The sequence below is a fragment of the Haliotis asinina genome, chromosome 6, assembly GCF_037392515.1.
Source record: "Haliotis asinina isolate JCU_RB_2024 chromosome 6, JCU_Hal_asi_v2, whole genome shotgun sequence".
In the NCBI taxonomy this organism is placed as follows: Eukaryota; Metazoa; Mollusca; class Gastropoda; order Lepetellida; family Haliotidae; genus Haliotis; species Haliotis asinina.
In genome coordinates this window covers 64,651,671-64,674,266 of record NC_090285.1, presented here as the reverse complement: position 1 = coordinate 64,674,266, position 22,596 = coordinate 64,651,671, and the positions used below count along the sequence as shown (strand labels likewise).

The 22,596-nt window shown below is 36.7% G+C and overlaps 2 protein-coding genes across 4 annotated transcripts in view; one reads left to right on the top strand and one right to left on the bottom strand.

Moving 5' to 3' along the window:
* The window catches only part of LOC137288200 (large ribosomal subunit protein uL23m-like), an 18,342-nt gene extending 8,993 nt beyond the window's left edge, over window positions 1-9,349 (bottom strand). The window contains exons 1-2 of the mRNA XM_067820641.1: window positions 9,293-9,349; window positions 6,076-6,225 (exon numbers count right to left, since the gene is read on the bottom strand). Of these exons, the coding sequence (XP_067676742.1) occupies window positions 6,076-6,225; window positions 9,293-9,327 (185 nt within the window). The 5' untranslated portion in view covers window positions 9,328-9,349. The remainder of the gene's footprint in view (window positions 1-6,075; window positions 6,226-9,292) is intronic.
* On the top strand, window positions 421-22,596 carry LOC137288195 (protein starmaker-like). Of its 3 annotated transcripts, none has more exons than XM_067820631.1 (7): window positions 421-1,001; window positions 11,253-12,009; window positions 13,174-13,656; window positions 13,967-14,125; window positions 14,604-14,680; window positions 15,600-15,851; window positions 17,177-17,250. In XM_067820631.1, exons 1-7 carry the CDS (start codon window positions 891-893, stop codon window positions 17,213-17,215), a joined length of 1,878 nt encoding a protein of 625 aa, XP_067676732.1. In that variant the 5' UTR covers window positions 421-890; the 3' UTR covers window positions 17,216-17,250. The 3 variants fall into 3 exon arrangements, with proteins under 3 accessions (XP_067676732.1, XP_067676734.1, XP_067676733.1); XM_067820633.1 differs by lacking the exon at window positions 421-1,001 and adding an exon at window positions 9,367-9,411 and having other exon boundaries at window positions 17,177-20,050; XM_067820632.1 differs by lacking the exon at window positions 421-1,001 and adding an exon at window positions 9,388-9,635 and having other exon boundaries at window positions 17,177-22,596.

Below are 22,596 nucleotides of genomic sequence, written 5' to 3'. Positions count from 1 at the left end.
ATGCCAAACAAAACCCCTGACCATATTAACTGTTATGATAACATTTGGATTGAATTAGCTTGCCACCATTAACCACAGCCAAACAGCCTGGAGGTAAAACTAAGTTACATTCAAGTCCACACCCAAATCATACTGAACAATTGTAAACTGCCCTACTTAAAACAGTCAGACATTTGTCAGTATATACCATCAGCTGAACAGGCACCTCCGTGACTAGTTACGTCATAAGATGCATGATATTAATTCTGATACTCCTAGGCATGTAACAGATACGAAGTTAATTGCATGGAAGTCTTTCTCCGTGGTTTCATTTCCTCAAATCAAGACACAATGACGTGTGATAATTGGATTTCATTACTAATCCGAATCTAACACCAGCTGAACTAAACCTTCAGTTCCAACCTCACGAAATGGAGATCCTGGCATTCATGCAATACTTCTGTACCTTTAACTATGGAGAGGTCAGAATAAGGGCAGAGAACTCCCATCACCAATCAATGGTCAGAGCATGTGGCAAAACTCCATTACATAAGCCCAAACTGCCCAGTAATGTAATTACATAGCAGTCAGGGGATTATATCAGCTTGAATAGGTTATCACTAAAACTGGGATCGTGCGGAACACAAAGAAACTGTATGTCCAAGGCATGATAATTTGTGTCAATTTCTCCAACATGGTATTTTCCAGGGTGATGACCTGAACTGGCCGGAATCACTGGCACTGACACTGGCACTAAAAGTCGGTTAATTTTGCGGACACCTACAGGTATGGACATTACAAGTGCCGTCAACGAACATTACAGACAAAAGTAAAACGTATCTGGATTTGTCCAAGTGGTGTTGGATTCAGAGTTTGCATTTTCTTTGACTTGTCTGGATATTACTGTCACGATGGATCGAAGGAGGCTGACAATGATGAATGAAGATGCATCACGAAATCGAAGTCAGACAGTGGCTACATCCCAGAACAAGCATTACACAATGGTCATCAACTACAAGAAGGTAATGTTAAATGACAAATGTCTAGGATAAAAAACTAAGGATCTCTCTTAATGAAGATATATTCCTTTAAACAATGAACCATTAATCACCATTCCTTAAAGCCGAGGTTTGTTACTAACCAGTATACACTAGTTTCGTTTCACGAGCTTCATTAACAGTGAGATATTCTTTTAAGCTAAGGGTCGTTATTTACCATGAAACATTTCTTTCAAGTGAGAACCATAATTAACAATGATACATTCTTATAACCTTTGTCTTTGATAACCATGACATATTTCTTTCATACTGATGCTGAACTGGAACACTTTTGTAAATTTATATCTCAAGATATAAATCATGTCGAAGAGTAGACAATATCAAGATCACATCAGTTATAAATAGCTACTGTGACATATATGCTGATGTAACTTAGTTTTTTGACAAGCTAACTGAAAACTGACCAGATGTGTTTGCTAAACTTACATAAACTTATTGTAAAGTTAGCTGTGATCATAGCCATATTTGTGTTTAAATCAATTTAAATTTAGCTGGGTTCTCAAATATTTGTATGAAAGTGACAGTGATCAAAATCATAGTAGCAAGATTAAAATTAGTCACTGATGGCTGAAGCACGCTTTCAGAAACCCTGTAATTTTCTAGGACAAATACCTTTGTCAGTGTTTCTCATACCAAGCACATCAATCCACACATAAACATGCTTTCCTTTTTAACTAGTCAAACATGGAGAACAAGCAAATTAATATATCTCATTAACAGTCTGACTTAATGTGACAGGGAAGCACAAATTAAAATTGAGATCATGAATTTCAGTAAACTGATGGACACAAACATTAAGGATTACAAATGGTTCAGTATCTAGGTTACACAATTATCTATGCAACTGGCACATTTACAATAAATTACATTTCCACCCTTGCCTAGTGGCAGGTAAACATGTTAGGGTTTTCATCTTAGTCATGATGACTTGGAATTCTTCCACATGTAACCATAACAACACAAGTTACTACAACAAAATTAACAACCAGATGAAGTAACTGAAATACATGATGACTTCACATAGTTAACGTCCAGCTCTGCTTGTTCACAGTCATGTAGACATGAGTGAGCAATGAAGTGGAAGCTAAGTATAGGCCTAACTCAATACCAAGCTGTCATCACCAGAAATACTTACTCCAGGTATGGGTGTGGCATCTCACAGGTACTGTCACTAGTGTCAGCTATCAACAACATAACACTATCATACTGAGGAAAGACTAGGTTGTACAGGAAATATATGAATTAACCAACTAATTTGAATATATGAATTAACCAACTAATTTGAATAATATATCTGGCTGAACAGTGATATAATGAAAGCACTATATTCATAGGATGTGTATACTTTTCCTGCATATTTTGTAGTAAAGAAATATACAAATATTAAGATGATATACAGATTAAACCAACCCACGCTGAAACTAAAATCAAATAAAAATATTCACACAACTTTATTTTCTATGAAACGACAAAGTTACAAAACAAAACTCACAAACTGTAGTAGCTGCTACCTGCTTAAATAATGTTAGTCCAAATGTACTGCGTAAAGACTCCTGTATATACTGTACATTGTTCATCAGTTGATTGTATATTCATTCATACTGCACATTGAAAATTCATTGATATTATTTTCCTGAATGTTCTACATGTTGTAGTGACACATTCGTCAAAGGACAGGGAAGTTAGGGAAGGACACCAGAAACATACAGGTGCTGAGTCATGCTGCACCCAGTGCACAAACTAGAGCAACATATTTCAGATAACCACAGTGCGATGACAAATTACATATATTCTTCTGAACTCTGAAGAGGTACTCATGTACCTGTGGTTGACATAGGATCTCTATAAATCAATGGTTAAATAGGTGGATGGTTTTCTTGAGATAAGCCATAATACTATTAATAGAAAGACTGGGGCAAGGAAGTAACACATCAGCATACAGACAAGGCTAGACTTCTCAGTGATATATTGTATATTCCAAGGAGGTCGTTCCTCGATGTAGATACTTCCTCATAATCTCATTGTTATTTGAGGCAGGAATCATCATGGGTTTCTGGGATAGGTTTGGGAAACTGGATATATAAATAGCTCTCTTCATGATAAATGTCTACAGACCTAGGTGGAACAACTACATATCTAATGTTACTCCAGGTATATAAATAAATGTTACACATAGGAACAGGATTGAAAGATATCGTGATAAGCTCATTCAACAGACATGATCGCTGATACCACAAAGGTACTGTTCTCTTCAATATCTCAGTTACCATGGTTTTAAGACTCCTAAAGCAGGGCTCCAGATAAGGAATATATCAGTGTATGTATAGATAAAAAATATGCACGATACAGTAGGAAAAAAATCAGTAACCGTATCAGTTACGCACCACAGCAATGCTGTACCATCTTAGAATCATTTATAGATGCATTTATCTGAAAAAGTTTTGCTTTATTGCTTATTGATGTGTTTACGCAAGAGTAGCAATGTTGTGGTGCATATGTGAAACGAAACACAAGATTACTTACACGCCATTAAATTCCTTTCAGTACTCTAAATTTTCCCAGTACTCTTATATTGAAAAAATAAGGCGTACATACTCCTCATGTTGAAAACATTTCTGGAGCCCTGGTAAAGGATGAAGTATGTTGGCATCCTATTTTCAAACTTGAAGTAACTACTGAACACAAACATTTACAACACAAACTGATCATTCTAAAATCAGGTCAGCATCAAGTTAAATGCACTGTCTACTGTACGGGTTTTGTATTATAGCATAAAATCAAACAAAGATAAATTGGGGTCTGAAATTGAAATACTTCATAATACTTATAAACTGCATAAAATAAAAATATCACCAGTGAACTCTCATCTAATTGTAATTTATTCTATCCAAACAACAAATCATTTCATGTGCACTTCAAGTTTATAAGAAAAATACAATAATAAATATTTGATAGCAAACAGTAAATATCTGTGAAACTCATTCTGAAATGAATTCTATCTCAAATCAACAAAATATTTTCTTCACAGTTGTGTTCTGTAAACAATTTCGCATGCCAGACTTCCCAGTCCTTGATATACACTACAACACCATGTCCAGCCCTCCCTTATAGATGTACAAGCATTCTGATGGACATTTTGACTGAACAAGGTTAAGCTGTATGTAATGAAATAACCAAATACTTGTGAGTCTGCTCCCAATGTTGTTGCCAGCTCTTAAGCCACACTGAACAATTCTTCAAGCATGTAACACCCTCTCTAGAGTCATAAGCTTCAGCTTGAGGGATTTAGCATTCATAACAGGCTTAGGTAAATATCAGCTCGGGGGTCACTACTCATGGCTATTACTACTAGTCACTGGTCAGTGCTGTGACTCATACACTGACTGCATGAGGAACATGGACACAGACAGAAACCTGTCTAAACAGTGCTAGTTTGTTACTAAACATTTAGTCTGGAATAGAGTGTGGTCCTTAGACCTCTGATGTCACCATATGTACATGGATGACATAATTAACGATTCATATAAAAATAAATCTTTCATCTTGCCAAGACAGTGGTTCTGAGTTGTATACATCCAGCAGTAGCTGTATTCATATGTACATGGATGACAAGATATTTCTCTCTAATAATACAAAAAGTAGTTCTGAATAATGTTTACCTATTCATTGACAGAGGTATATTTACACTTTGATAAATGTGAAATCAACTCTTAAGGGCCTATGCTTTCAACAACACTACTTGTATTGTTACACATGTACAAATTACTACAATGCCTTTCTAGCATTTAATAGAACCAGTAAATTCAGGATGGAAATTTGCTCTGATGTTGACAGAAATCCCAGAATAGTCTGTTTCTACTGTATACAAGCTACAATGTGTATGTTTGATGAATGTTTGATGTCCGTTTGTCCTGTAATACTAACAGTACTTTAGATTGTTTTTGGCATCACCAGGTCACACCCTTGTCCTATAAATGTGTTAAACCTGAATCAAGTAGGCATGCCACAATAAATATCACTATCAGATCACAGATGAATGTCTTCATTAACACTGCCTTTGGTGGTAACGTCCACAGTACTTTTGCAACATTCCCATCAATGACAACAAAACAATTACATAATACATTACATCTATCATAAGTCAGATGAATACAACAATACACAGGAAAAATTCACTCACAGATGATGCACAAGAACAGCACTTAATCACAACCATTTATGAATATCACCACCACTGTTTAAAAACAACGCTTCAACTTTGTCTCTAAATTTGCAAAATGTTTCAGTGAAGTGTCTTAGCCATCCTAAGAGTTACTATATTATCTATCTGTACTATTTCCTAGTTTCACATTGTGCAATTCTAGAACTCTCTTTATCATCTAGGTCACAAGCATTACAGGAAAAACCAGATCATTGTACCACCTGTGGATTTACGACTTTCAGATGTATCTCTAACTGAACTCTGGCAGAATGGTTAACAACATCTTCATTGACTGCTGCATATTTTACATCGGTGCCAAAAGTGCCACCATTTTCATTCCTTACCTATGAGATGATGGAAGCAACAACAGCAAGTAGAAACCTAAGCTGTTCTACTGTTGGTGTGAAATATACTAATGATGCACTTCTGTAAAACGTGATAGGCCCATGTACATATATTAGTGAAATCCCCACAGTTGGGTCATGTCAAACCAGCATAACCAGTCTGATTACAACTTACACATAGCACGTCACAGACTAAAGTCTGTCAAACTGACCCTCAAACAAACATACCCCATGCTGCCTATGAAACTGTAGAATGTGTGGCAAGTTGAGATTAAAGACCAGATGTTAGTGTAATGGATGGACCAAGAAAGAGACAGTCAAACAAATACACAATTCCAAATGTGACAGCAAATCAAGAGGACCTAAGAACCACAGAAATTTCTCTAAGTGGGAACATACATATGTATGTCAACATTTCTCGACACAGGTTTATTGTTCGTAGGTTAACTCAGTGTGTCCTACTGATAACAAGACTTCATGAAAACTGACTTACTGTGGATGCACTTCAAATTGTGCTAGGTGTGGGGGTGTCTTCCGTTCTGGATTGATGAGCTTCATCCAGAACTGAGGCAGAAACACTCTATGCTGAGGGTTTCCTTTCCAATAAACAGGCGTCCGAGGAATGCGCCTCTTCCATAATGGTCTACAACAAGAAGTCATATCCTTATATACAGCAATCAAAATGATATTTTTTTCAAAAATGAGCAACTAGATGGAGAAGATAATATCTATTTATACTGTCTTATTTTATTTCTTTGGACGATTATTAATCTATATTAGTAAACCTGATTCAAACATATCACTTGACTTATTTATTTAACATTTTAGAAGTTGGTGAGGCAATTACAAAGCCTATGGTTAACAACTTCTTGTTTATTGCATAGAGCAACTTCACAGACCGAACACTGTATCATGCCTATGTAAGCAGGATGTATAGCGCAGTATGTTAACATATATAGAAATCCACTAAAAACTTGTAGTATAGTAAGATTACTTTCAACAAAAATTTAGGCAGCTGTAATGAGGCAATTTTAAGGGTTGCAAAATGATTGTTTGGGATTCAAATGCTTTTCATGTGAATTAACGCTACCATTCAAATGTAAATGAGCAGTATTATATTTACCTCACAACTGCTGTTTATAGGATGTTTTTACTACAAATGTGACTAGTGTTTTGCTTGTAAATGTAATTATCAGATTATGTCATAGGCAAATGATGACTACCACTACTGTTTAATCAACATGTACAAACACCCTAGCCACTCTTAATGCTGAATGTCACGAAAAGCACACAAAAATCTATTACACCATTGTATACTCTGATACATTTATGTTGAGATAATAATGCCCAGGTACCTTTCTGCAAACAGAAATGTACCCTAGCCTAAGTAAATGCACAGAATCGGACTTTAGCACGATGTATTTCTGCATCACAATGAGCTTTAACCAGTTTTTTGAAAGCATACATTTATCCCTGCCTGTCAACCCACAGAAAAATTCAACATGGCAGTGCATGTTCATCAGGAAAAACTACAGAACTATCTTCTGCTTTCAGTTGTAAAATATCAGACAATCAATTTCTCTACGGTATAACATTCCCTGTACTCTGTTTTACAGAAAATGTAAAGTCTTTCTTATCCTGGCTGTACAGAGTGGGGGTAACATACTTCAAGCTACCCAAGCTTTTTTAACTTTTGGATGTCTTAAAAGGGCTGTTTCCAAATCATTCCCACTAACAGCTGTCATAAGGTAAATGAACATAGGAAATGTCATCATCTTCTTGAACCCTCATACTTTTATACAAGCTCCATACTCATTTGCATTAAAATACAAAGTGAATACTCTGCAATGCAGTGAAAGAACTAAAAATCTGGCGATACGGAACAACAACAGAGTCAACACTAAGCGATTTCTGTTTCGGCCTGAGAAAAGTGGACTTGCTTGCTGTTTAGGGTACCAGGTGCATTTCTGTACATTTACTTTGACAAGGGTACATTTCTGTATGCAGAAAGGTACCTGAATCCAGTTTGTATCCTGTGTAGACACTCATGAAATTAAAAATTTGGGGTAAACTGCACTTTACGGGTCCCCGGAAGTGTACGTGACAGACATGCGCAGAAGCCATATTTACATCGAAGCGAGCACTAACGCTGACGCCATTTTTTGTTTACTCCGGCGAGTAACTGCCGCTGTTTTATGGCCTTGTTTGACCTATTAAATTACCTTTGGGTTATAATCGAGAATCAGCTCAAGACCTTCATTCGTCAACATTATTTTAGGGTCAGTATTATGTCATGGTATTGCCAATTGCAGTGTTTATTCATTTTTTAAGATAACGATACAATTTCCCAGTGCTAACCGAATGTACAATTTTTTTGCAATCTCATATTTCAACAGAATGGGGGGTTTTAGGGGGGCAGGTACCCCCCTACATTATTTTTACATATTACTTATCATTTCTTTTCTATTCCTAATAAACAAAAAGAGGTAAGTTTATTTGATGTCTAATATCAAAACGCTTCACTTACATTACAAGAACAAACCTCCGCTTGCATTAAATTTATCCGAATCCTGAACACCATTTTCTTTATTTTCAATTTAAATCATTAAAGTATGCATGGTTTTTTGGGGGGTCAAACGCACAGCGGATAAACGCAAGAAATGTTACAAAAGGATCATCAAAACAACGTAAATATTTTTACCTCACGATGAACTATCAAACAATCCTTTCGCAGTTCCATACCTGGGCAGGGACGCTTTCACCACTTTAGACGTACTCTCAGTTTTATTTGTGCACACACCATTCTCTGCATTCACAAATTCCCTACTATGATTTACTGTCGCATGCACATATCTCATCTCATTCAAGTTGTGGCATTCCTAGTAACCCACTACCTTATTTGGAACATTCGACACGTGCGTCCACATTTGACCAATCAGAGAAAAGGAACGTCATGAGGATTTCCCTTTGATTACTAACGACTGGATTAATGTTTTGGAGTATTACTAAAATTCGTGTTTAAAACTCTCGTCTTTCAGACGAGATTAATGTTTTGGAGTATTACTAAAATTCGTGTTTAAAACTCTCGTCTTTCAGACGAGATTAATGTTTTGGAGTATTACTAAAATTCGTGTTTAAAACTCTCGTCTTTCAGACGAAGTTTTAAACTAAACTTTTGCCAGTAAACACGAAAATGACCTCTAAATTCGTCTAAAATGCCTCCTAACGGAGATCAGCCCGCTCTCGCGTGCTTTTCTTATATATATGACGCGCTCGCGCCGAAGGCGCGTTCACGTTACTATAGAATACATTCTACTTCCGGGTGACTGCCGAAGGCAGGGACCCGTAAACTGCAGGTGTCCCAAAATTTGTTTGATTTGACTATGTAATCACGTTACACACTTCAATCGGTCGATGAAAAAGAATATTAAAGCATGTTAAAAACTTTCAGAAAAAAATAGAAAGATCTTTTGTTGTCCATCCATATATACGTGACGCAATACACGTATGTGATTGAGCCTGAAAGAGAACTCCGCGTGATACTAGCCTAATGTTAGTGTCATCACGTGCAACATTATCTATAGTTACCAAGCCCGGCAACAGTCATACTCTCGTTTATTGTCCAATCATTTGGGCAAATTACGTATCGGAAAGTCAGTTTGCTATTAATAGACTAAAAGAAGAAAATGAGTGTTGTTTTATTCACTTACATTAATCGACCAACCCCTCTTGTGGACGCCGCCATTTTGGGTTTCCGTTCTGGAGGTAAATAAGTTCCTAGGTGAAGGTCACATGTCATTTCCTGATTTAGAAGGGTTTCCCCCGTTATGTGAGTCACGACGTAGATTTATATATATTTTGAATGATGATTATCATGACGATGATGGCATTATATGTTGTCGCCAATTTAGTTCTAGTCTGATAGAAGATTGCGAGGAAAGGACTCAGTTAATGCATTTGAAATTATTATTTAATGAGTCAATAATGAGCAAAAATCTCTTGACCAGAGTTGTAGATGTTTAATCATCACTGACCACTGAATGATTGACACCGGTAAGGTTGTAACAGAGGGCTAGTTTGCTGTAATTGACTCTTATGCCTTTGACAGTTCTCTGTTATAATTCAACAAAATACACGTCCCATGAGCCTATGTATCTGAAATTCCATGTAAAATAATGTCTGTGGTGATTACCTGTATCAGTCCAATAATTAAGAAGAGTGTGTCTTCACTATTTGATTTTATAAATAAGGGTTACTATGAGAAAACTTTAGAACGGAGCTACAGAGATCCAAAATGGTTGTGAAGATCAGTATTTTTTATCATATTTTCATTCACCCAGATATATTTGATATATCAATATAACATTCTGTGTAACAAGAATAGAAACCAGTGTAAGCATAAACTACGGATGTAGAATATACATGATCTATTTCTTAGCTTTAGAGAGACCTGTTTTGTAATATAATATTGGTATGGATTTTATGATTTGAACTAATGTTATAGTAACTTTAATCTTAATCTAGAGGTTTGGTTAGATTTATTATCCTGAAATGTGAAGAATATCTTCATATGCATGAATAAAATTTAACCCAGCTGTCAGGCAGGTGATGTTTCCAATCTTGTGGAGCTGTATGGCATTTACTGGTGATATTGAAGGCACTTTTACCGTCAATAATGGAGGAACTTTGCTGGCAGTGTTGCAGGTTTCATCAAAAGTATTACCATATTATTTACCCTAGTACACAATATTATTTCTGTGACTATGTTTATAATTATTGTTTATCTGCTTCTCCAACTGTTTGGGTTAATGATTCATGAAAAGAATTAAGTCTTTTTGTGAGAGTTGACAAAGAATTTGAGTTTGTCAGTCATATCTGGAAAACAAGCAGTTGAATTAGTGTAACGAAATGCAATCACTGTAAAGAAGTTCAAATGACTTTGATGGGCATTGTTCTTGATTTGAAATACAATCAACAAAAGTAGAGAGTAAAGGGGTGCAGAACGAGGAGTGTGTTATTTACGTAATATTTGAGTGCTAGAATTGTTCAGTATTCCATATTTTAAATTTGATTCAAGTCATTTAAGCAGAACTAGATGCAACTGAGAGAACTAATATTTGTTTGGCTAAATAAAAAAAGTGAAATATTTCCCGGGCATTGGCGCGTCACTTTTATTCGTGCGCATGACATTTTTTTTATTGCCATTTGAAAAAAATAATTTTGACTTGGCCACATCCCGATCATCCATGTGTTAAATACAAGAATGAGTGTCTGTAAGAACGAGTGTCACTGATTCTACAACTCATTAACACATGCTAAATCTCCCAAGCTGTATTTCTGAGAGAGAAAAATAAAAATGTGTTCTTCCCGTGTCATTTCTTTTTTCTATCACAATTTGTTTAAAAGACCTACCACCCTCATCTTTTTTTAAAAAATGTGCGTGAGAAACATTTAGTTTCTTTTATGCAGCCTTACCATTCTAGTTTCAGTCTTATGCATAACTAATGTCTAAAGCAGGACCCCATTTGTCCAAGCTCCACCATTGTGCAGATCCAGAATTATGTTTGTGTTATTAGATTACAGAAATACTTTGTTCTTTTTTCATTTGACAGTGCAAAAAGAAAATGATTTGAATCATCCATTTCAGTGTTACTTCGTGTGTATTTGTAGGAAAAAAGACACAGAATGTCAGATCACAGTCATCGCCACACAAAACCCACAAGTGAGGAGGTGTACCAGGATGCCAAGAGAATCCTGGAAGAATACCTGAAGAGGAAGTTGAAGGACACAGAACCCAATCACTCGAAGTATGGCAGGAGTGAGAGCTACAAGGCTGCTTCAAAGGCAGGTGAAGACGAAGATGAAAACCAAGATGACTTGCATGGTTCTCGGAACGGTATTGGACGCTCTAAAACCATGCCTTCTAGTTTTAAAGTAGAAAAGGACTCACAAAACAAGAATAAAAAAGCAAACAAAAACATCAGTCATGAGTATTCATCCCCTGACACCGATTTGGATGAACCACATGATGATAGTTCCCATCAGCGAAAAAAGAAAAGCTTTTTTAAACGAGCCACGGAAAGATTAATGCATGCAATCCATCGAGACCGTAGATCTGGAGATGATGATGTAAATATTCATGAGTCAAAAGACAAAAGGAAGAAGATTAAACGAAAGAATAAAAAGGAAGTGCACGATTCACCTGATATGAACACTTCGCATGAGAAAAACACTCACATACATATTGATTCACACATATCATCTACCAGTGATCGGCGTGCTAAAGGTGACACTTTGGATATTCCAGATGATAAATCTTCTCATCATGACAGCCATTCATCCTCTTCTAGAAGAAATTCAGCAGGGAAAAAAATCCTTGATTCCATAAGAAAGTCTTTCAGGAAGTCCAAGAGGAGTAATATAACAGGTGTGCAAATATTCTGCTTCACAAGTATTATATATTTCTTGTCAAAAGGAATTACAGACCTGTACCACATTCTTGTTGTTGAAGCCGTACTAATTACGAACAATTTGGTCACATTGTTTTGTTACTTTGGAGATGGTGCTGTAGCCTAGTGGTTAAAGCATTCGATCATCATGCCGAAGACCAGAGTTGGATTCCCCGGACAGGATTAATGTGTGAAGCCCATTTCTTTTGTCCCCTGCTGTGATAGTGCTGGAATATTGCTAAAAGCTGTATAAAACCATGCTCACCACTTGTTTCTGTGTTGTTATGCTAGTAGTGTTGTTGATGGGTGCTCATTCTATCAACCATTGGTTTGTTTAGCCTTGATCATGATGTGATCCTTCACTGACTGCCCTGATGTAGGTCAAATATAGTCAGCTGGGTGCACCAGGATATTTTGTCACAGTGTATTTACTTCAGGTAAAATATTTTCAGAGAAACTTTTGGTGCACACATCTTCCTAAAGCAGGAGAGTAAAAACTTGTTGACTTTGCATAACTATAAAAATAATGTCACTGTAAATTTGACAGACACTGTTCTGACAATAGCAGCAACCATGTTATCAGAACCATGATTTTGTAAAATGTTCTGTGTTTGGACTGTCAATATTTGGCATATAGATAGATGATAGTTCCCAGCAAATGGCAAGTGGATTTGGTATCAGCTAGTGGACACACTTGTCCTAGGATTGGGTGAGTGAGTTTGGTTTTACACTGCTTTTAGCAATATTCCAGTAGTATCACATCAGGGGACACCAAAAGTGGGCTTCACATATTATACCCATCTGGAGAATCGAAGCCAGACCTTCGGTTAGATGAATGAACACTTTATCCACCACCACCTTGCCCCAGGAATATGGATATTCTCTGAAACCTAAAGAATAGATTATTTATTTCTTTATTCAGATTTGTGCACATTCTAGCATGCACAATGTGTCTGTTTGTTATATTTGTTGACATGCATCAGTCAATATGGTGAAAGGTTGAGATCATGGTGAGATTCTTTTCGACACTTTTTTAAATCTCAGAATGTGTTTACATGTCCGATTTACTAAATGATACTTTCAGCATCTGTTTAACAATGATAACAAGTATCATGGCTCTAAGACACCTATCTCTTCACCAGAATCAAAATCTGCAGAACCAGTAGATTCCAGTGAACGAGAGCGGTCCTACTCACGGAGCATCTCAACACCTGACAGAAACCTGGCAGCAGAGGGAGGTCATAGGTCAAGAAGCAGTTCCAAAACACCAGAACAAAAAGACAAGAAAGCTCATGGCCTCAAGCATGGAGACTCTGCAGGTCAGCGACAAAGGACTGATATTTTGGTATCGCAGAGTACAGATCACTCAGCACCAAGGACAATTCATGTTTATGGTGGCCATGTTGACAAAGGTTTATTTCCAAATTTGGCACCTCCAAATCCACCATCATCTGTTGAAGGTGCAGTAATTGAATCCAGTGTTGACATAGATCGGAAATATGTGACCATCGCCGATGATGGATTATTGGAGTGTCATGTGACTACACACTCCCATGAAAGGGTGAAGATTCTCCCACAAACATCTATTGAAATAGATGGCAGCGTGGGCCCACAAGATGAAACGGGTGAGAATCCGTCCAAATAGCTGCTTCCTGTACACAGGGTTTGAAACATGTTTGCAAATTAAAGTGTCACTATCATAGTTATAGTGGAAGTTGAAGGCAAAGTGACACGATCTTCGTAACGTGAGATAGTATTTGTTAGTGTGACAACATGATAATGAACTGAGGGACACACACAGTGATGACTTTGTATCAGCAATATATATGTGTGTAGAAAATCATATCGATGTGAACTATTTTTCATGGGTTTAGCCTCATGTGGTTACTAGTTTGGAACTGAACAGAAGTGTCAGCTAATGAAATGTCATTTCAGACGATGTTGACTCTCCGACTGACTCAACCGCTGACAAAGATGAGGCTATAGACAAGATTGTGAAGAAGCTGATAGAGATTGGTGACAACTTGTCATCTGAGAGTGAGTCTCATCGGTCACAAGAAGCAGAGGGTGCTGTAGGGGGCACTCCAGGCAGAGGTGAGGCTTTTGTCAGACTTTTTGTCTTTAGTGTGAAGCCCAACTTTTGGGGGACGACATGTTTCTAGTCAAGGGGTTCATTTTTTAATAAAAGTGAAATAAAAGGTACCCAAAAACGTACGTGATTAAGAAAAGTTGCCTGTCAGATGTTTGATGAACTGAGACATACATGTTGTTGGAGTGTTGTAAACTCTCTTCAGCTGCTTCTTTCAAAATAGTGACAAATATTCTAGACCTGCTAGGCTGTATTTTGTCATGAAGCTGAACTGTATTAGGTAATTAATATGATCACATTTGTAATAATTAATGAAATTGCACAAGGATTCTAACGTGATTTAATGTGAATATCAGCAAAATGCTTGTAACCAAACACATACATGCTCCCAAAGATCACTTAATTGTGTTCCATCCTGTAGTTTGTATGTGTACCTTGCCCAGTTATTTAGTGTGTCACTATGTGTGTTGTCAATGGTTACAGGAGATATCAGACTGTCAACACTAGAGCGACAGATACTGGAGTGCTTGAGGGAGGGAGGAGACCGGATGTCCCACAATGTGAGTATCCCAGCAACATGACTCCCCATGGCAACACAGATACAACAGTTCCACAGGAAACCACACTAATCTTCTAGCAACATGTCTCCCCACAGGATCACTGACACAAAAGGTCTTCACTACACCAAGCTTGTCTCCTAGCAACATGACACCCCACAGAATCACTGATACAACAGTTCCCCAGTAAGCCATGTTACATCACAGATACAACATGTCCTCATAACCCAAGCTTGTCTCCAAGCACCATGACGCCACACAGGGTCACAGATACAACAGGTACCCAGTAACCCGTGCTAGTCTCCTGGCAGCATAACACTTCACAGGGTCACAGATACAACAGGTACCCAGTAACCCATGCTAGTCTCCTAGCAGCATAACACTTCACAGGATCACAGATACAACAGTTTCCCAGTACCCCATGCTAGTCTCCTAGCAGCATAACACTTCACAGGATCACAGATACAACAGTTTCCCAGTACCCCATGCTAGTCTCCTAGCAGCATAACACTTCACAGGATCACAGATACAACAGTTTCCCAGTACCCCATGCTAGTCTCCCAGCAGCATAACACTTCACAGGATCACAGATACAACAGTTTCCCAGTACCCCATGCTAGTCTCCTAGCAGCATAACACTTCACAGGATCACAGATACAACAGTTTCCCAGTACCCCATGCTAGTCTCCTAGCAGCATAACACTTCACAGGATCATAGATACAACAGGTCCCTAGTAAGCCACGTTAGTCTCCTAGCAACATGACTCATCATCACAGGATCATAGATACAACAGGTACCCAGTAACCCACGCTATACACCCTATGTATACCCGATGTGCTATGTACATACATGTATATGACCTACTATATGTAGAACGTATAAGTGTGTATTTCTGAAAGCAAACTTTGCACATTTCTCTAGATTGAAGAGCATGCTAATGAATTCATCGATGGTGCAGTCAGGGAGACAGTGTATCAGAAGTTTTGTACAACGCTACGGCAGTCAGTAGGCGATGAAGTCAACTGGAACCAGATGGCGCTGGTGTTCCATGCTACAAAGAGTGCACTGAAGGTGGCAGGGGTAGGAAGCAAGATGGCTAACCAGCTGAAGGACCTGACACTGACGTATGTGACAGACAAATGCGCGTCTTGGATAGTGGACCAGGGAGGATGGGTAAGACTCGAAACGTTCATGTGCGTCCTGAGTGCAGTGGGGTAGACGAATGGTTAAAGCGTTACACCAAGGACCAGGCTTCGATTCCCCACATGGCTACAATGCATGAAGCCCATATCAGGTGTTCTTGGTGTGATATCGCTGGAATATTGGTAAAAGTGGTGTAAACCTAAACTCACTCACTCAGTCATTTGCATTTTCTCTCAGAGATTTGTCCAGGATTCTAAAATGTGTCCCTATTGGCAGATTGGGGGAAAATATATTCATTTTCTTCAAAACAGAACTTCTTTAAAAGATTAGATCCTAGTGAAATCAAAGGTATTTTCACATAGAGTCTCTGAATTTCTTCAGTGCAATAGGCAAACCAAAGCTTTAGAATTTCCTCCTGTTCTCTGGTCTTGTTTTCCATTAAATAAAAATTACCTCTACATAACCATAAAATGACTTCTTTTAAAATCAATTGGGAAGTGAATGATTCCAGTTTCATAATTATCAATGGTCTTCTCTGCAGACTTGGTGTCTGAGGTATAGATGAATCCTCATACAGATTTTAGAAAAGTTTTCTGTTTTCATTTATCTTGTATATGTTTTGCGCAGGACCTCCATTTTATCACATACTCCTGACTCTTCCATAAAATGCTTTATCATATTATCAAATGTGTGCCACATACTTGCAGTGCTTCTAGTCTGTTTCGGGCAATTTTTCCAGGCTATGAATTACCATCAACACACATTTTACCAGCACTTCAATAAGTTGTTGGTCTTGGCAACAACTACATATTATCTAACAACAATCTGCACTACCACATAACACATATTCAAAGACATTGTCGAGAACCAGTATGATGTCCTAAACACAGATGGAGGCACAGTTAAAGGGGCATAACTGTCTGTTGCCGGAGCCTTGAACACTGTACATTTGAAATTTCGAACAATAACATAGGTTTTGTATGTCTTGCAACATTGCATTCCATAATGTTGTTTTGTCATCAGTGACTATTACAACTAAATTTTGGTCTATTTTTGGCCAGAGGCAAGACATTCATTAATGCCCAGGTTCCATAGCACTAACATACTGGACAATATAAGCTAGGGATATTGGTATTTTTTATGATTGCTATTTCAGTGTGTCAGTTAATAAATAGATCATTATTCATAATTTCAAAATTTACACATATCCCTAAATATTTTTTGTCCAGTATTATATTACAGTCCATGACTTCATGAAATCAAAATCATCAAATGCAAGAAATTATATTAAGTAGTAGTAGTAGCAGCAGCAGCAGTATCTGATGTGTATTAATTTACTCTATTCTTTGTTTCAGGAAAGTATTGTTAGTGATAGCGATTCAGAGCTTGATTGAGAAAGGAACAGTTTCCATGGCAACAGATCTCTGGCTTTATATCTCTCTGGGAGTCACTGCAGCTTTGATGTACAGTCACCATTCCCAATGGCATCGGTCCTTCTGACAGACATTTCAGAGGCCAACATGGTCCGTAATGTGAATCATCTGTTTTTCCAATCTCATTAAAATCAGATGTCTTTCCTTCTGTATACTTGTATGCATCAAATCAGATGGGATCAGAGTTGCCTTTTACCGCTCAGTATGAATAAAACATGCCTGGATTCAAATCACCTTTCTAAAATAGTAGGACTTCAGTTCTTTTCTATATCAGTGCAGAATCTAAACATAAAACAACTCTCAGTGTACAAATAATTTGATAGGTTGTGCATAATGCTTTTTTTTTTGCTTATGCTGACAATAGGGAATCCTTAAAGCAGTTTAGATATGTAAAAATTCACCTGACACATCATCCCATAGAAGTGTGCTCCAATCCTCACAGCTGTTTGGCCATGTAGAAATTCACCTGATACATCCTCCTATAGACTGTGACATGTCTCCAATCTTCATTGTCATGTGAAATATCTGATTTTAATGAGATTGTTATAATTCATCAACACCTGCCTGATTTGTTTGTGAAATGTAATTGTGTTGTATTTGTCTCCATGCACTGGAATAATCATCTGGGCCCGTTTTTTTCAAAACTCTTTTAATCAGCCATTATCTTTTAACCAGCCGTTAAGTACATTTAACTGACTGTTGATTAAGAACACCCTCCTTTGATTCAGGAATTGTTAGTACATGAATATGTGGAGTAAGTAATGAGAATGATTCTGAATGGTCAGTGTATTGTTATATGTTTTATCATTTCATTCTGGGAAGCCAGAAGGAGTTAACCGGCAGTTAAGATAACTGGTCCCTGCAGAATATCAAATAAACAATTTTAACTTGTTCCTGAATCATCATGAAAGAATTTACTTCCCAGCAGAAATGATAACATTAATCACCAATATGTTTGTTTAATGTTGAAACTATTTTTCATGTGTAAATAGTTTTGTTTTCACAGATGGTTTTGCTATTTGCGTCTGCACAGGACATTGCAGTGATAATAATGACAATGGTTGTGGGAAGGGAATTAGGTTCATGCTGCTTGTTTTGGCTCGACAAGCTAGAAACAAAAAGGGTTAGGGCTAAAACAACTGCTTGGATACCTGGCAGAATTTGAGAATAATTTGAAGTCAAAGTGTCTGCTCATCACACTGAAGACCCGGGTTTGATTCCCTGGTACAATGTGTGAAGCCTATTTCTGGTGTCCTCCGGTATGATGTTGCTGGAATATTGCTAAAAGTAGCGTGAAAAAACATACTCACTCCAAATGAGGATGATGTCAGTTGGACGCAGGTAGTTTTTGACACTATGATCAAATAATGAAATGCTGACTGCTGTCTTACTTCGTTATGCATCAAAATGGAAATATTGTCTGTATGTTCCGTTTGGTATTGTAAGCTGTTAAGAAATCAATAGATACAAATCAAATTTATGTAATCACTGAACGTGTTTACATGATTAAGAGTATTGATGTTTTTGACTGACTTAAGTGTAGAAAATGTTTAAGAAAAAGATACAGTACTGTGAATCATGTACCTTATGCCCCCAAATAATGCAAGTGATGACACCCAGCCTAGAACATACAAAATCAATGCAAATACTCCTGTCTCTGACGACAGATACCATCATCCGGCTGACGATTTTTTTTTTAAAGTAGCACATGTATACCATTTATATGTATGCATTTAGCACTAAATAAGAATGTCTATTGAGAACTCTACTGAAAGATACATGTTATAGTTTGCAGTAGGTGTTACGTTTTAGGGGACTATATAATTCATTTGGGGCTGGGATAGAGACATTTGTGTGAAGACTGTATCATGTAGTTTTGATACATTTTGGCATCCTACCCACTCACACCATACATGTACCCATTCCCCTTCCCCCTTCGCATCTTACTTCACCCACGCCCTTCCTCTCGGGCATGTGCACATACACACCCTTATATTAATATAATGATTATTAATGCACAGTCCATTTATATGATGATGAACTCTGATAAATGTGGTGCATTGCTTTGTCAATGAAAACTAGTTTTACTGGCATTTTTCCCATTTCATGTACCTTCATGCCCTATGGTAGTTATATCGAAAGTATGAAGGATTTGACAGTTTAATATTACATTATTATTACTACCATTTGTGGGTGCCACTCGTTGTGTTTTGTGGAGGATTTCTATGATTAAAACTATGAAATCTTATGAAATTTGCTCATTGTTGATTATGTGATTTAGTTATATTTTTATAGATGATTGTTTTATATAATTTTTGATAATGTTTTTCTAGTATGGAGTGAAAATATGTAGATATTGCACCTTGTCTGTGATCAGCTATTCAGTCAGTCCACACAAAGTCCATATGTATTTAGGTCATCACGTTTTGTGAATATTGTATTTAAGATAAGATAATGAGAATTTTAGGAGGTAACTCAAAAAGGAGTTAACAAAATTAGATATTACCAATCAATAGTGACAACTTTTGGGGGGTTAGGTTCAGTGTATTTTTGTTTCAAACTCTTGATGTTACCATAAAACATTGCAATATGTAGTAATACCATATTCTATCAAATAAACAGCTAGTGATATACAGACATTTTGTGTTATAATCAAAAGTCTCTCGTCATGAATAGGTACTGTTTAGAAGTACAATACATTTTGTTTGAACTCAACAGCATTCATCCCCCTTTCCTAAATGATTTTCTCTCAATCAGTTATTTTCTATGTCAACAAAACATTCCTACTTAAAAAAATGAAAATCTGTTTACAAATGATTTTTCATGTTAACAAATGTTCCACTGTGGTGACATTTTAAAAACATATTGTATGTTAATGTATGTTTCTCTGTGTTAACATGTGAGTCAAAATGTTAACAAGTGATTCAAAGTGTTGACAAATGGACTGATTTGTTCTTTCATTCACAGTGTGTAAACACAATATGTAAACACCCTCAGAAACACAGTTTCATGCATCTTTTCTTTAAGTTCAACAGTCAAAGCTCAGTTTTTGAAAATAAATCTGCATGTCAGCCAGCAGAAATAACAAGAAAGAAAATAATACTCAGTAAGATCTGCATACAATAGTTATGAAAGTCTGAATACATCACATTGTTGTATTCATGCATGGCTATACAGAACATGTGGTAATCCTGGAAGTTTTCACAATGTGTGATATAAGTACATTAGTATGGATAATTTCAATAAGTAGGGCTTTCTCAGCCAAGTTCCACATTGTAAAGAGAGCATTTAGGTCTTAATTACATGCCATTAAAACAGAGTAATCATCTGAGCACCAAAAAAACTGACATGAAAAAGTCGGTTACCAATGCTTGTCATGAGAAATGGGATTTCTGGTGTGCCCCTCTGTGATATTGCTGGAATACGGCTAAAAGCGATGTACAACCCAACTCAATAACTCACCTGTATAGTATTCAAAGTGGTATTAAACAGAACATACTTGCTCTTGTTGGTGTATAGTGCAAGTTTAACATATTGGAAGGAGAAACAATATCAGATATTAACAATGAATTACATCACATATTTAACATTGTAATGTTTTTTATTTGTGCCTTGTGGAGATCTATAAAAATATATAAATTCCTACTTATGCAATTTTTATGTAATTTTTTAAAAACATTTTGTTTGATTTTTCTACTGAATGTACTGAAAGTTAATTCATATGCTATTTTTATTTTACCTTATGACCATTCTAAGCAAGAGGATTTAACTTTAGTGAATGGACTTAACCAAGAGAAATAATTATACGTTTGTTCTGATGTAAAACCAAGCCATGACATTTTGTAGATGATGTAGGTTCTGTTGAACTTTTCATTAGTTTATGTTGAAGTGTTGAAATGATCAAAGGTTATTACTAACATAACACAAGGTGGAGTATTTTTAGTTTTGTGATTATCACCACATCATGCGTAATATTGTGTCAGTATTTTATTGACATTGGCAGTGTGATGTCGCACTGAGATCTTGCACAAAATACAAAAATCATGATGCATGTCAAGTTTGTGTACGTTCTTTGAAGAATGATTATGTGGTAACGTATGTATGAATGACTTGTGTATGAAAAGTGCTTTGAATGTTTTTATTATTGACACAGCTGGTTGTGAATGTACATGCTGTGGCTAAAGGTGTTTGAGTGAGGGAACAGTCACCTTATACAGCTCAGCAGTTGCTAAGGTTAGCAGGAATCGTAATATTACAACAGCTAAAGGCCATCATTCTTAGCTCCACATTAGATCCAATTTCAAAATGTAGTAGGTTATTCTTCTGATTCAATGCCTGCATATCTGGTATGGACTGCATGAAAGAACAAAGTTGTTTACAAAACATTCAATGAAGTAGCAACATTTGTTTACAGATGCAAAATAGTTTATATGTTTTTGTATTGTTAGACAAAAAATATATTGTGGCAACTCCAAGACTTTGGTAAAGCACTTAGAGTGTTCATCCTTGGAGGAGTGATTTTTTTTTACAGAAATAAGTGTAAAATTAACAGAGCAACTTTTAAGCTGTAGTCAAAGTATTGTGCACATTACAAAATGTTTTCTGTATGTCTTTTCAATTGTTTCACGTATGAGGTTGCGCTGTTCTGTGACATCATGAACGCTGAAACAGTGTGATGTCATGTCACTCCAACTCAATCAGCTTTGAGAACTGCACTCATGTACTGGGGAGCATAAACAATATTGTGACCTGCTATTGTAAAATGAATTTTTCAAAATGATATGAATTTCATATTCTAGCCTCTTGACATAGAAATTATGTACTTTGCTCATATACACCATTGAGAAACAATATTGGATTTACACGATTGATAAAATTGAAATTATAACGCCAAGGATGTAACATAATGAGGAGAAAATAATTAAAATGTGACAATGGATTTGGAAGTGTTCCATCTGTATGGATATGTATTACTTTTTCTCATATGCATTGACATTGGTTAGTGGTACCCGCGCAAATTGGAATATCCCCTACTTTTTAATGCTATATTTGTATTTTATAGAAATTAGTTGTTCAAGCTTGGAATAAATGTGTCACTTGTATATGGACATTATTTTTTAAGAATATTTTAACAATGAATCAGATCATTTCAGTAGGAATTGTAATAATGTAGAGGAAGGAATATTGGAACAATGTGATTATGATGAGAATCCCTGTTGCTTGGGTGCTTGTGATCTGTAACTGGTGTTGATTGTCAGTGTGTCAGAGGCGTGTACATGTCAGTCTGTCTGGCCTGACACTAATTGAACTACATGTTGGAATAAACCTTGTTTTGAAACATT